The sequence below is a fragment of the Myripristis murdjan genome, chromosome 6, assembly GCF_902150065.1.
Source record: "Myripristis murdjan chromosome 6, fMyrMur1.1, whole genome shotgun sequence".
NCBI lineage: Eukaryota > Metazoa > Chordata > Actinopteri > Holocentriformes > Holocentridae > Myripristis > Myripristis murdjan.
This window is the reverse complement of record NC_043985.1, coordinates 9074772-9088409: the sequence shown is the minus strand read 5'-3', so window position 1 is coordinate 9088409 and position 13638 is coordinate 9074772. Positions and strand designations below refer to the sequence as shown.

Below are 13638 nucleotides of genomic sequence, written 5' to 3'. Positions count from 1 at the left end.
CCTCAGAGGTCCGTTTGTTAATCTGCAGCGCTTTGGTTTGACTCAGGTGGAGACCCAACTGTTGGCCGGGGTGCCTGTGTAAAAAGAGTGTAAACAACCCACCCTCAGGACCCCAGGCCTCTGGGCGGGGTCCCCAAACATCCCCTCTCTGTGTCAGGGGGCTTCAAAGGTATCAGTGGGGTGGAGGGATCGACAGAGAGACAGCGAGAGAGAGAGAGAGAGAGAGAGAGAAGGAGAGAGCAGCAGACTTTATTTTCAGGCCCAGCTCTGTGGCGGCTCGGCCTCTGCTTTGGGTCTTGGATCAGGTGGGTCTGCGGGAAGAACAATGGGGATCTATTAATTACCTAGAAAGACCGGGACAGTTTGTGCAGCACCACCTTTCTCGGAATTCACAACTCACTGCTGCCACACACACACACACACACACACACACCCTCTTTTTGCTTTGTGGTGCACACTCTCAGCGTAAAACCTCATTGTTGTCCTATGCGACCTGCTGGTGAGCGTTCCAGTAACACCGTCTTCCTATTGTTTTTTTCTCATGGTCGCAGCCCCTCCAGCTCACAGCCGTCCTCTGCCGGAGCTGCTGGTTCCCGGCTCGTCCTCACTGAGGCCTCTCTGAAACCTTCACACTGCGAAACAAAGCTGTGCTCACCTGGTGCACCGAACCACACCCCACACCCACTTCACCTCAGAGCCATGTTGTTTTTCAAGGCCTTCATATTAAGGATACAAGGATACAAGGAAGTTTATTGGTCATTATACAACAGGTTGTATAATGAAATTAGAATGTGGTTCCCTCTTGATTGATTAATTGATTGTATAAAAAAATAAAATTATTAAACGTGGAGGAGTACAGATGGTGCATTTAGTAGTCTCACAGCCTGAGGGAAGAAGCTGCTCTGTAGTCTGGTGGTACGGCAACGAATACTTCTGTATCTTTTGCCTGACGGCAGCAGGGTGAACAGGCTGTGGCTGGGGTGGGTGTTGTCTTTTAGGATCCTTTTGGCTCTGTGCAGGCACCTCACCTCCCCGATATCACTGAGGCTTGGTAGATGAGTACCAATGATGTTTTGGGCAGTTTTAATCACTCATTGCAGAGTCTTCCTGTGGGCCGTGCACATCCCATGCCAGTTTGTGATGTTTCCAGTCAGGATGCTTTCAATCGCTCCTTTATAGAAGCTGACAAGAACTTGGCTTGGGAATTTTGCTTTCTTAAGTTTCCTTAAGAAATACAGCCGTTTCTGAGCTTTTTTAACCAGGGCAGAGATATGTGAAGTCCATGACAGGGTCTCTGTTATGTTGATTCCCAGGAACTTAAAACTGCTCACTTGCTCCACCTCAGCTCCACTGATGTAGACAGGGTTGTGTGTCTTTGCCTCCTTTTTTCTAAAATCAACTATCAGCTCTTTGGTTTTGCTGACGTTGAGCAGAAGGTTGTTGTCTGTGCACCATTCTGCAAGATGGTTGATTTCCTCCTGATATGAAAACTCATCATTGTTGGAGATCCGGCTGATGATGGTGGTGTCATCCGCAAACTTCACAATAGAGTTCTCTCCATGTCGGGGGTTGCAGTCGTGGGTGTACAGCGTGAACAGGAGGGGGCTGAGCACACAGCCCTGGGGGGCTCCGGTGTTGAGCACTAGAGTGGAGGAGGAGAGACTGCCAATCCGAACTGACTGGGGTCTGTTTGTGAGGAAGTCCAGTATCCAGTTGCAGAGAGTGGTACTGATGCCCAGAGTGTTCAGTTTTCCAATCAGCTTCATGGGGGAGATTGTGTTAAAAGCTGAGCTGAAATCAACAAACAGCATTCTGATGTAGGTGCTGCTTTTCTCCAGGTGAGTGAAGACTGAGTGGAGAGCAGTGGAGATGGCATCCTCTGTCGATCTGTTGGTTCTGAATGCAAACTGCTGAGGGTCCAGACTGGCAGGGATGTTGTTCTTTATGTGCTGGAGAACCAGTTTCTCAAAGCACTTCATCAGGATGGGGGTGAGTGCCACAGGGCGGTAGTCATTTAGATCAGACACTGCAGACTTTTTAGGCACAGGGATGATGGTGGCTGTCTTGAAGCAGGTGGGAACACTCTCCTGTGACAGTGATATGTTGAAAATGTCAGTAATGACATCTACTAGCTGGTTGGCACATGTTTTTAGTACACGGCCAGGGATGTTGTCAGGCCCAGCAGCTTTACTCATATTCACTTTCAGCAGGACTTTCCTCACATCCACTGTGGATACTGACAGTGGCCGGTCCTCTGGAGGCGGAGTAGACTTAACCGCTGTCTCTGCTGATGCCTTCGTTTTACCTCCTTGATGCCAGCTTTCAGTTTTGCTCTGGCAGTGTCGTAAGCTTCTTTGTCATCTGACTTAAAGGCAGCTTTTTTTGGCTCTAGATAGAGCTCTCACCTCTCCATTCATCCAGGCTTTCTCATTAGGGAATGAGTTAACTGACCTTATTTTTACCACATCATCAGCACATTTGCTGATGTCACTGATGATGTGTATTCTTCAAGGTCAATATGGTTCTCCTGGGTAGCAGCACCTTTAAACATCTGCCAGTCTGTGCATTCAAAACAGTCCTGTAGAGCTGCTGTAGCTTCATCGGTCCACACTTTAACTGTTTTTACAGTTGGTTTGACCCTTTTTGTCAGCTGGAGAAGCACAGAAACGTGGTCTGACTGGCCAAAATGAGGACCGGTCATTGTTGTCACTGCTGTCATTGCTGCACGCAAACCCTCACAACTGTAAGCTCTAGCAGAGATCCTGAGGTCTCCAAAGATCCCAACACGTGCAGGGAGATGTGTAAAATGATGCGCATGTAGATCTTTTCTACTTGATGTAATAGTGCAGCCATAAAACAACGGCAGCTTGGATTTGACTATCTCACTCAGTACAGTATGATGTAATTTCACTTCAGTGTTGCAGCCAGCAGATACAGAATATGTATAACACTGTCAAGTAATAGCCTAGTTTTTTTTTTTTTTCCAACGTTGCAGCTAGTTGACAGGAATGTGATGGAAAAAAAGTTCAAGAGGATAAAAGCTCTCAACATGGGAGGCAAAAACAAAAAACATGCACAGATGAATTTTTTTTAAAGCACTCATTACTTTATTCATGATTATTATGTATTCACATACCAACTTCTTTCAAATGATCTTTACATCTGTGTTATCTGATCAACACACACACTGCGTTCCCCTGAGGAGCAGGGGTCTCTGGGAGCAAACAGCTTCCTGGTTGCACAGCTGGACGGGGCCAATGAGGAGACATCCAGGTGGAGCAAGGCATGCTGGGAGGGGAGAGAGGCCTTGTAGAGCCCTGCAGGGCAGGAATGTTGGCTGCCCACAGATCAAATAAACAGCAAAAATATGTACTACATACTGCTTAGTGTTCACCACACACAACTACACATTCAGCGAGCCCGCGGCACACACCTGCTAAAACATCAGAGCGCAGCGAGGGGCCGGGCGGCGGCACAGGGACATGAAAGACCAAGACGAAAAAGTCAGGAGAACTCCCAAAGATGCACAAAACAGAGAGATTTGTGACTCCTGCAATGCACAGAGAGCAGATTTCTTAGATGTTATCGTCTCATTATTTTAAACATCTGTGAGGGAAGTTAAGCCGACGTTAATCTCTGGTCTTTAATCAGCACCTCAGCTTCGACACAGACGGCAGATTAGAAACAATCCTCAACCACCTGAACAGTCACACTCACACTGGAATATATTGGTAATGCATTCTGGCAAAAAAGAACATTAGTTTAAAAAAAAAAAAAAAAAAAAAAAACATGAAATATGATGAAGGCAGATCATGGTACATGACTTTTACACATGAATGAAATATTGCTGTACATTGTGAAGGCAGTATTAGGTCCCTTGTCTTCAAGTTATTGCGATACACACTGATATTATCTCTCTGCTTTAAGATTTCAGAAAAAAAAGTAATCACTCCCCATAGAGTTACTCATGAACATGATCAGGGTGGACGTTCCTCAGATCACATTAAAAAGGTTTATTTAGCGCGTCAACAGGCTTCAGAGCGAGTTAGCGTCACACCAGCAGCACCAGCAGCTCTCACCGAGCGTCAGCACCAGATCTCTCAGTTAACAGACTGATCAACACGCAGCTACAGGCCTCAGCTATGGAGCCTCTGGAGGACCTGCTGCTGGGCCCCTGGGGAGATGGGGGGGGTGTTAACTGGTGTGTGAAACTGTGTGTGTGTGTGTGTGTGTGTGTGCGGGGAACATAGGGCTTCTACAAAAAGGAGGAGAGGTCAGTTTCGACCACTGCATCTTTACTGAGGGGTTACAAAGACAGCCACAACATGTCATCCTTGCCTAAACTCAGAAGCAGCTTTAATGTAAACTCTGCTCAGTCTGTACCAAATCAGACAAACCTGTCATGTGGTTTCCTGTCTTTTAGAGCAAAACATCTCAGTTTCCTGTCCAAAAGCAAGTCTTGTGAAACCACGCATATCTGAGGAACTAAATGTGGACTTTCATATCAAAGAATGCACATGTCTGGATTCTGAAATGACTTGTACAGCTTTCTTTCCCTTTTCGTTTCTCTCTCTCTTCCATTCCCCTTCTCTCCTTTTCTCTCATTCATTCCAACACAGCTGAACGGAGCAGATTCAAGAGTAAATGTCTGCACTGACTCCAGCAGCTCTTTCTCCAGCTCAGCACACATCTGCTCCTGATGCCATGTCTCTCTCTGAACAGCGCTGCGAAGCGAGGCGTAACCAGGGCACAACTGCTCGATGTGAGTCACAGTGGGCGGAGCCACTTGTACTACATGATGCAAGGCTGCAAAGGCTTGCTTCATTCATCACCACGCCCTGCACTGAAATGCCATCTCGGCTGTTTTAAATTCCCACAAATACCGACACTTCATAAAGCAGATCAAAGGAAGCGCCTGTTTCGCCTTAGCTTGTTGAATTTTTACTCGGAGGGCTGTTAAAGCTCTGGGTGGGGAAAATCATCCTCTTGGAGCTCAAATAGTGAAAGCAGTTCATTCTTTCAGACACGGCAAACAGCAGTTTGATTCTTTCAGCCAATCTGGCAGCCTGTTGGAACATGACACGGTCAGCACCGGGCATGGCTCAGTGGCTGAGGCACAGCGGCGTGCTGTGGAGGAAGCTCTGCTGCGGCCAAACACTTTCCTGCTCTAACTACATCTACTTCATATAATTCAGTTTAGTCAGCTCAAGATATTTTCCCTCAGTTTGGCTGCAGTATGCTGCCAGAGCGGTTATGTTCAAAACCACTGGACTCAGTCACAGCTTGATGGAATTAACAGCGGAAGGGAGATGATTTACACAGTAAGATGCATTACAGAAACTCTGCAAGTGGCAGTGAGTCCCACAGACAACATGTAAAAGGCACTGTATGGTACCAGGCTACTGTAACACTTAAGGAAGAGGTCTGACCGCTTCAATCAGAACATTGTCATCATAAATGCATGTGCTACAATAAACTAGCATGGTTTTTTGCACATCAGTTACATATTTAATGTACCCTCTGGTTTCTCCACTGGAAGAACCAGGGCTCAGAAGAGTTCCTTTAAAACTCAACATTAATGAGGTACGAGTGGCAGGCAAACATCCACTCAGCTGATTAGAGAAAAGCCATGACAAGGAATTTGAAGAGAAAATAATTCTCCATCCTTGTCTGACTGCCAGATGTAGATAATTTCTTAGTAACAGATTAAGAAGTACATTCCATCCATTTTAATAAACTACAGTTGACAATAACAATAATTAACACACCGAACAACAAACAATAAATGATTTTAAAAGTTTTAAATGACAGCATGGTAATAGAGCTACCTCTGTGATATCTGATATACATTTACAGTATTGGAGAGGCGCACTCCCCAGCCAATAAACTGACAATCTCCTGGGCGTCATGCAGTAAACCGGCAGCAGCTCCAACCTCCTTCTATGGACAAAAATCCACAGGCAGCAAGTCAGAGCAGACTGTGTTGCAGTACTGACTGTGGCCAGCGCATGGCGCTGTTTCTGCTCTCAATGCACAGCTGCACCTAAAAACTCATGGACAGCATCTGAATAAACTGTGCTTGATGTAGGAGGCATGAATAAATATTATCAATATTAATAAAAATGAGGAAAAACAACAGTTTCCTCACAATAACCACCACTCTCATCCCTTATTGGTTAAAAGAAACAGCTGTTTTGGTGAAGAGTAAAACCATTCAGAAAATCTGAGGCAAAAAAACAATAAAAACAGAAAAAAAAATCGTAACCTGACCTAACCCAGAAACAGCAGCTTCATCTAACTTGTTTGTGTCTAAATTCCATACCCAATGTAAAACTCTGTTGTTATGTAAGTCAATAATAACCTTATTCATTCTGTGAAAGAAGAGAACAGGGCAAAGGCACCCTCCTCACACTGAACGACTGAATCTAAAATGTGAAGAGAATCTAAAATGTGTTTTCTGCCTCAGCAGCTCCACGCTGTGCTGCTGACGCCGAGGCAGCTCTGTCGTAAGGTTTCCTCGGCAGTTTGGCAGAAAACAAATTAAAGCTGCAGCCGGGCAGAGAGAGGCGCACCGTGCCGGGCCTGAGGAACCCTCCCACCCGCTGGGATCTGCCGCGGCTCAGGGATTTGTTTCGGTCCTTGTGTGTGTGTGTAATGGTGGTCATGGTGTGTGTTTGTGTGCATGTGACAGTGGATCTGTAGGGGGTCCAGAGGGGTCAGTGGGTGTGGTGGTCACCCTCGGCCGACGGCGCCCCCTGCAGGAAGGGGCTGAAGGAGGAGCGGACGGTGCGGCCCCGGAGAGGCTGCTGCACACGGAAGTTGTTCACCATGCTCTTCTGCACTTCCTCCTCCGCCGAGGTGAAGAGAAGGCTCCGGAAGACCGCCAGCTGAGCGTGAAGAGAGAGAGGGGGGAGAGAAATGAGCGACTGCCTTATCTGAAGTCCATTTCTCATAGAACATAATACCCAACCAACACACACAAACCATGGACGTCCCCTTTCTCACCATCAGCTTAAGTTTGTGGTTTCAACAAATACTGTAATATTCTGTGTGCCAAAATACTGCAACCAGAATGAGATTATAGATAAACTGATTATTCCCATCACTGTGTGCTCTCTGCAGTACTGACTGGCAGACTCTCTGAGTTTAGTTTCTGTCATGTTACTATGGATCATGTGCAAACCTCGTCATGCCAGTTTGGCTCAGCTACATGCCTTTTGAAGATAACTCACTGACAGTGACCTTGATTGTCCCTCACTGTCTTGAGGATTGCTTTGCTGGACTTCGAAAATGACATAACTGCTACCAGCTAACATGTCAAAAGCAGCGGGAGGAGGGTGAGAACAAAGCAACAGCTGAGCGAGGATGGAGGGATGTTGAAAAATGACACCTGAGGCCCCCTGGTGGCTGATCTAGACCACAGAATTTACTCAGACATTTACGCTCTCAACTTTTTCTATCTACTTATATCCTGTTAAATATATCCAGTTTTAATTATGTGTCTCAATATTAAAAACAACGTCACAAGCTCAATTATAAAAACCAAGACTGATTTGACATGAACAAATATTTGAACATTTGATTTTGAAGTCCCACCTGTAACACACACACACACACTGACCTGGTCGTGGCTGACTTCGATGTGCTGCTTCATGACGATCCAGGTGACGGCCTCGGTCAGAGGAGGCGTGGTCAGAGAGCCGTGGTAGGTCCAGTAGTCATCAGTGTTGGAGGGCAACAGACAGGCAGGGTCAAACCTGTTAAACTCTACCACACTACCCTACACACACACACACACACACACACACACACACACACACACACACACACACACACACACACATTTTAACATCATTACTGTCAGAGTCCACACTTCAAAACAGACGTCATTAATTTGCTCACATGCAGAACAGCTACCGAAGCATGACACCATGGATAAAAAGTGGAGAAAAAAATCCCAGCACCAAGATTCACAAAAAAATCTCTTCTGACTTTCAGAGAAGAATTCATTGTTTCACCATATCTTCATTTCACTGCAGTCAGTCTGACAGCAGATAACACAACGCATACCATGAATTTACACCATGAATGTTTTTATCTGACTGAACAGGGAGGGTTAGGGTTCATCTGATCTTCATCTGTTTGTCCAACATCTGCTCTCTGTGTGTGTTTGTGTGTGTGTGTGTGTGTGTGTGTGTGTGTGTGTCTGGACTCTCCACTTTCTCTGACTCCTTCGCTCCATCTGAGTTCTTGCTGTCCTTTTTGATTTATTGTTTTATTTATTTCCCAACATTAGAAACAACAAAATAATAAGTAAATAAAATGGGAAATAAATAATGAACATTTGCATCATAGAAAATGATCACAAAAGAACAAATGAAACAACTTAAAAGTAAATTAAACAAGTGGACAGAGAAAAACGTTAAATAGTTAAATAGCAGAAATTAAATTATTTTTCAAGTAGCTTCTGTAGGATGAAAATATGAGTGATCTGGCACAAAAATACATGTTTGAAGAATATTAAAGTAAAAAAAAGTAGGACGTTGAAATTTCTGAAATAACGGAGCAGGTGCAGGTTTGAGAGGGCAGCCAAAATGTTTTTGGAGAAAAAAAAATATTTCCTGAAGGCTAGTGGGAAATATACCCGGTAAAACAAATATAGCAATATGAAATGTACGGATAAATCAGATTAAAGTTTAAGAAAATAATCTGCCCTGACAAGAAGACTTCCCCGACTTCTATTTTTATACCAATATATTTATTTTTAAATGGACATAATTAATATGTTCTCTGCAGTTCAAATCTTGTCAATTCAAAGTTTTTTTTTTTTTTAATAATTAGTGAGTTTGTTAATTCAGAACCACTGAATAAAGAAAACAGAGAGGGAACATTATATCTAAAAAGAGAGAAGTGAGATTGTATTATCTGATAACATTATAGGAGATACAGAGTGGAGATCAATAATACCAGTACGGGATAACAGTGAGACCCCGAGGGACCCCACAGAGTCACCGAGCTTTGTTAGAATAACAAGCCTTTAAGCAAACAAACTCTTCTCTGTTGGAGATATAATATTTTGGCCATTTCCACCCGGTGTCATGGAAACCACATCCCTCCTATTGTAATGTCGTCTGCAGTCTCCTCGTCTCTGTGTCGACCTCGGGGCCTCGCGTCGGGCCGCTGAGGTCTCACAGGGCATTTGATTAGTCAGCACCGGCCACAGTGCACATCTGACACATGCTACCCAAAGAAGCAACAATGTGCAGTGTGTGCGTGTGCGTGTGTGTGTGTGTGTTGACCTACCTTGTGTCTGACTGCAGGCAGGGCATCCACCAGTTTCTGCAGGCCCTCGTGTCTCTTTCCCACCTGGACGTGGATGAGACATGAAACTGGGTTATAAAACTGCAGAGTTCAAAAGTAAGTGTGTGTGTGTGTGTGTGTGTGTGTGTGTGTGTGTGTGTGTGTGAGACTCAGTTTGACCCACATTTCTTCTCGACCATGTGAAAAACAGCTTGTGTTAGACTGGGTGGCAGTTTTTCCAGCTGTGGTGCCCACCCAACAGTACAAAAAACCCTGTGTTTGTGTGTGTGTGTGTGTGTGTGTACCTTCAGGAACACCCCAATAACAGCTAGTCCGTTATCCTCCATCACCGCCTCCTCAAACAGACTGTACTTGTCCGAGTTCCAGTGGACAATGTGGAGCTGAGAACACACACACACATCGACCGTCAGTGTTTTAGAGTGTGTGTGTTTACATACGCATCCCTTCAGTCTCTGAAATCCTGAACCTTCATCTTTTTAAGCGCTGGAACATGTGTTTTAGCTTCAACAGCATTTTCCAAGGCTACAAATTCAGTGTCCTTTCCCACCAATGATTTCCTCCATCATTCACACAGAAAACAGGTCCTCACAGGTCAGGTGGAAACGATGATGTGAACTCTTTTAACACCGAAATGGAGATAAACCAACCTCAGAATTTCTGCTATTGTTAGAAAAATATTTTTTTTAAATAATAAACCCAGTAAACCCAGCATTTTGTTCAGAAAAACAGAGAAAGTCAATGTGACTGAAACACCTTTAGCTGAACAACATGTCAGCCATTTTCCATACTGTGAACTATGCTGTGAAACAGGTATAGGAGCTTTCTAATTGCATGTTATTTTTTCATAGTGACACCTATAAGCTCCAGTCACACTTTCACCAGCACTGCTGACAAAGTGCACCTCTCTTTTCTAAAAGAACTGAAGAGGTTCCCAGGTGTGAAACAGAAAACACCCTCTTTGACTTCAATCTGCTGTCACACACAGAGACATCAGTCCTGTCACTTAAATATGATTCCTAAGCCTCCACGTAGGATTTTTCTCAGTATCTTTTAGTTTTATTAGGTTATTTTTCAAATGGTGGAAATCACAGCCACATTCTTCCTGGTGAGGTGTAATGTGGTAGAGATCAGGACTCTGAGGTGGACACATGGCTTTTTTTTTTTTTTTTAGGCCTGAGTCTGTCCTGATCATCACACACAGCCTCGCTCAGACACCAACGTGACACACTCAGATGGAACAAAGCTGTCAGGACTGTAACTTGATCCTTTACACACACATGCAAAGTGTGGAGTGATGAGAATCATGATACAGGCACCGGCAAGGACCTGGTACAGGGCCAACACGCACGTGCTCACGTGCACGTGCACAAACACACACGCAGAGCGTGATTGGAACGTTCTGTTACATAAGAGTGCTGAGGTGAATGGAAAAACATGAAAATAGTACACTGATGTGCTGTGTTCAAGCATGAGGAGACTAAGGGAAGGACAGACAGTTACAGACTGACAGACAGATGTGAAACCTGTATGAACAGGAGCAGCTTAATCTATATGAAAAAAATACAAATACAACAGAATTACACTGTGCAACCTTACTTGCTTGTCAAAAAGCTAATTGACATGGGTGTCAATGCTTTTACTATAAAATGGTTTTATTCTTTTTTACCAAACAGGTCCAACAAGTGAAGGTAAATAGTTCCTTGTCAGATGTGAAATATTGCAGCACAGGTATGCCCCAAGGCTGCGTCAGCTCTCCTATACTTTTTACATTATACACGAATGATTGTAGAAGCACGCAGCCGAACAGTCGCGCCAACATTATCTTAAAGCCTGCGGCACACTGACTGTCCTTCCTTGTATTACAGTGAGATCTCCACTTTTAAGGCTTGGTGTGATAATCACCATCTTAGGCTGAATACCAGCAAGAAGAAAGAGATGATCTTTGATCCCAGGGGAGTGGCAGCCCATGACCAGGTGATTACTGACAATAGCGTTATTGAACAGGTGCACACTTTCAAGTACCTTGGTGTTATGATGTGTAACACCCTAAGCTGGAGCGCCCATGTTGATTACCTGTGTTCCAGACGAGCCCAAAGCCTTCATTTTGTACACAGACTCAGGCTGTTTGGGGTCCGACCTGAGATCAGGCTCATTTTCTATAAAGCCGTTCTTGGTGGCAGCATCAGATACAGTGTGGCTGCATGGTTTGGCACACTGACAGTTCAGGCTAAATCTGCATTTGCAAATATGGTTAAAATGGCAAACAGAATCCTGCAGGACCCGTCTCAGGTGTTGTTTTCCGAATATGAACTGCTGCCTTCAGGTAAACGCTTTAGAGCCAGCCGCTGCAAAAGTTTTCATTTCTCCCCACGTCCACCTCGCTTCTTAATAAATCTTGACCTGCTCACTCTGTAACACAGTGTAAAATGGCTAGTTACTTATTTATTCTTATTTATATTTTATTCTTATTATTGATGGCGGTGTCTCATTCTTTATTTATATCACTTTTAATCCCATTGTTGTTTTTTTAATTCTTGTGATGCTCTTAAATAGGTGAGAGTTTGTCATGTGCCTGGACTGTTTTTTCTGTATGGCGATGCAGTCCCTTTGCACTATTTTGCCCACAACGAAATTCCCCCAGGGGACAATAAAGTACATCTTATCTTATCTTATCTTATTTTAATTACATGTTATAGATTGGAGTGCAAAAAGGACAGATGCCATGGTAAATGATAAAGCCTGTCTTTCATCACAGTATCATCAACTATCAGTGTTTGCTCAGATAAGTTAAGGGCTGACCCGTTAAGAGAAGAAAAAGGCCAGCGTCTCAGCTGTTTGCTTACTGGTGCAATAGTGCATGCAGTTAATGTTTCATTCATAACTTTCTGGAGTAACTAAGAGATTGGCTGATACAGATCATTTTCATACCTGCCGACACTCCTGATTTTTGTGAGTCTCCCTGTTTTTAAGCCTTGGGCCTGCCATGCTCCCGATGTGGAATTTCTCCCCTTAATCTCCTGATTTCACAGTGAAATCAAATGTCAGCCTGAAGGCTTTAAGTTTCATCTTACCTCTCCTTAGTGCCTGCTTATCGAGACCTCACAATAAATTTCAATATTCAAATTTTACTATTAATTGCGCCCTTCTTTCATGTAGATTTAAGGTGAACTTTGCAATTAACATTCAAATTTCAGTTGAGTTTAGTTCCTTTCAGCAAACCCAGGGTCAAATTTAGTTTCCTGGGCTAAACGTGAGCCCTGAGGCACAGTGCAGCACGGTGCCGTGTGTACTACCTCTGCAGGGAACAGCCTGCGGTCCACAGTGTGCTCCGACCCCCAGGCGTTGCTCTCACCCCAGTGGAAGTGGAACTGGCACAGCCTGAATTTGTCTTTCAGAGGGCCCCCTTTCAGCGCTGCACCAGGAAGTGAGAGGACAGAAACAGGTAGATCAGCAAATGACTTCATGACAAATTAACTGACTCTTCACACAACAGGAAGAGTCACATCTGCTCACGTGTGTTTACTCTGTGGCCGGAGGCGGGAGCGATGATGTAGGCAGACGCTGTAACACTGACCTGGAAGCCTATCGCTCTTATCAGTGCCTGGTCTCCTTCCAACAGATAAACAGCCTTTATCAGAGCAGAATAGGTTATCAGCTCCAGTTAAAAGGTGCTGTGTTATGCGGTCAATAACATGAGTTTACAGACTGCAGCCACGGCCTGACTGGAACAACAGCCCCCCCAACACCGGCTCTGCTGCTGGTATAAAAATACTAACCCTAAATATACTACTAAGGCTGCATGCGGTACTATACTCCTATAAACATATAGTATTTTATGCTCAGGCTGCGTAAAGAAATGGTTTGGGAGAGTGGTTTTCAACTGGTGGGTCCCAGTCCAAAAGTGAAAAAAGAATTAAAACACTTTTTATGCCAGAAAAGTAAGAAACAGTAAAAGGAGGGCAATAAAATGTTGAAAAACTACATAAAAATGAATAGAAATGTTATATATAAATAAATATGACAAAGAAATATCACATCACATCTATTTTTTTTAGCCTAAGAAATTGGCCAGAAATGCAGTTTTGGGCAGCATCTGAACACCTGGGCTCGTTATTGAGAGGAGAGTCCAAAAAAACTGCAGCATCATGGGCCAAAGTAGGAATTTTTAAATATTTTTGAGAGAAAAAAAAAAAACGCAAATTCGCAATAGCTGTGACCAGGTAAGCGCACGCATGCATTCTCACACACCTCCATTGCAAATTTCAACTTCACAGGCAGAACGCTGTAGTTACTATTGGATGGACACATCTTTTTTTT

General features: G+C 44.1%; 1 protein-coding gene across 3 annotated transcripts in view; it reads right to left on the bottom strand.

Annotated features, from left to right (window-relative positions):
* Nucleotides 1-13638, bottom strand: part of ca5a (carbonic anhydrase Va) — a 31793-nt gene that overhangs the window by 12246 nt on the left and 5909 nt on the right. For 2 of the 3 annotated variants that reach the window (XM_030054497.1, XM_030054499.1), the window contains exons 3-7: nucleotides 12615-12733; nucleotides 9606-9701; nucleotides 9304-9366; nucleotides 7622-7780; nucleotides 3085-6887 (exon numbers count right to left, since the gene is read on the bottom strand). In XM_030054497.1, coding sequence (XP_029910357.1) covers nucleotides 6717-6887; nucleotides 7622-7780; nucleotides 9304-9366; nucleotides 9606-9701; nucleotides 12615-12733 — 608 coding nt within the window. In that variant the 3' untranslated portion in view covers nucleotides 3085-6716. Of the gene's footprint in view, nucleotides 1-3084; nucleotides 6888-7621; nucleotides 7781-9303; nucleotides 9367-9605; nucleotides 9702-12614; nucleotides 12734-13638 lie in introns of those variants that run through there. The other variant, XM_030054498.1, reaches the window with a different exon arrangement.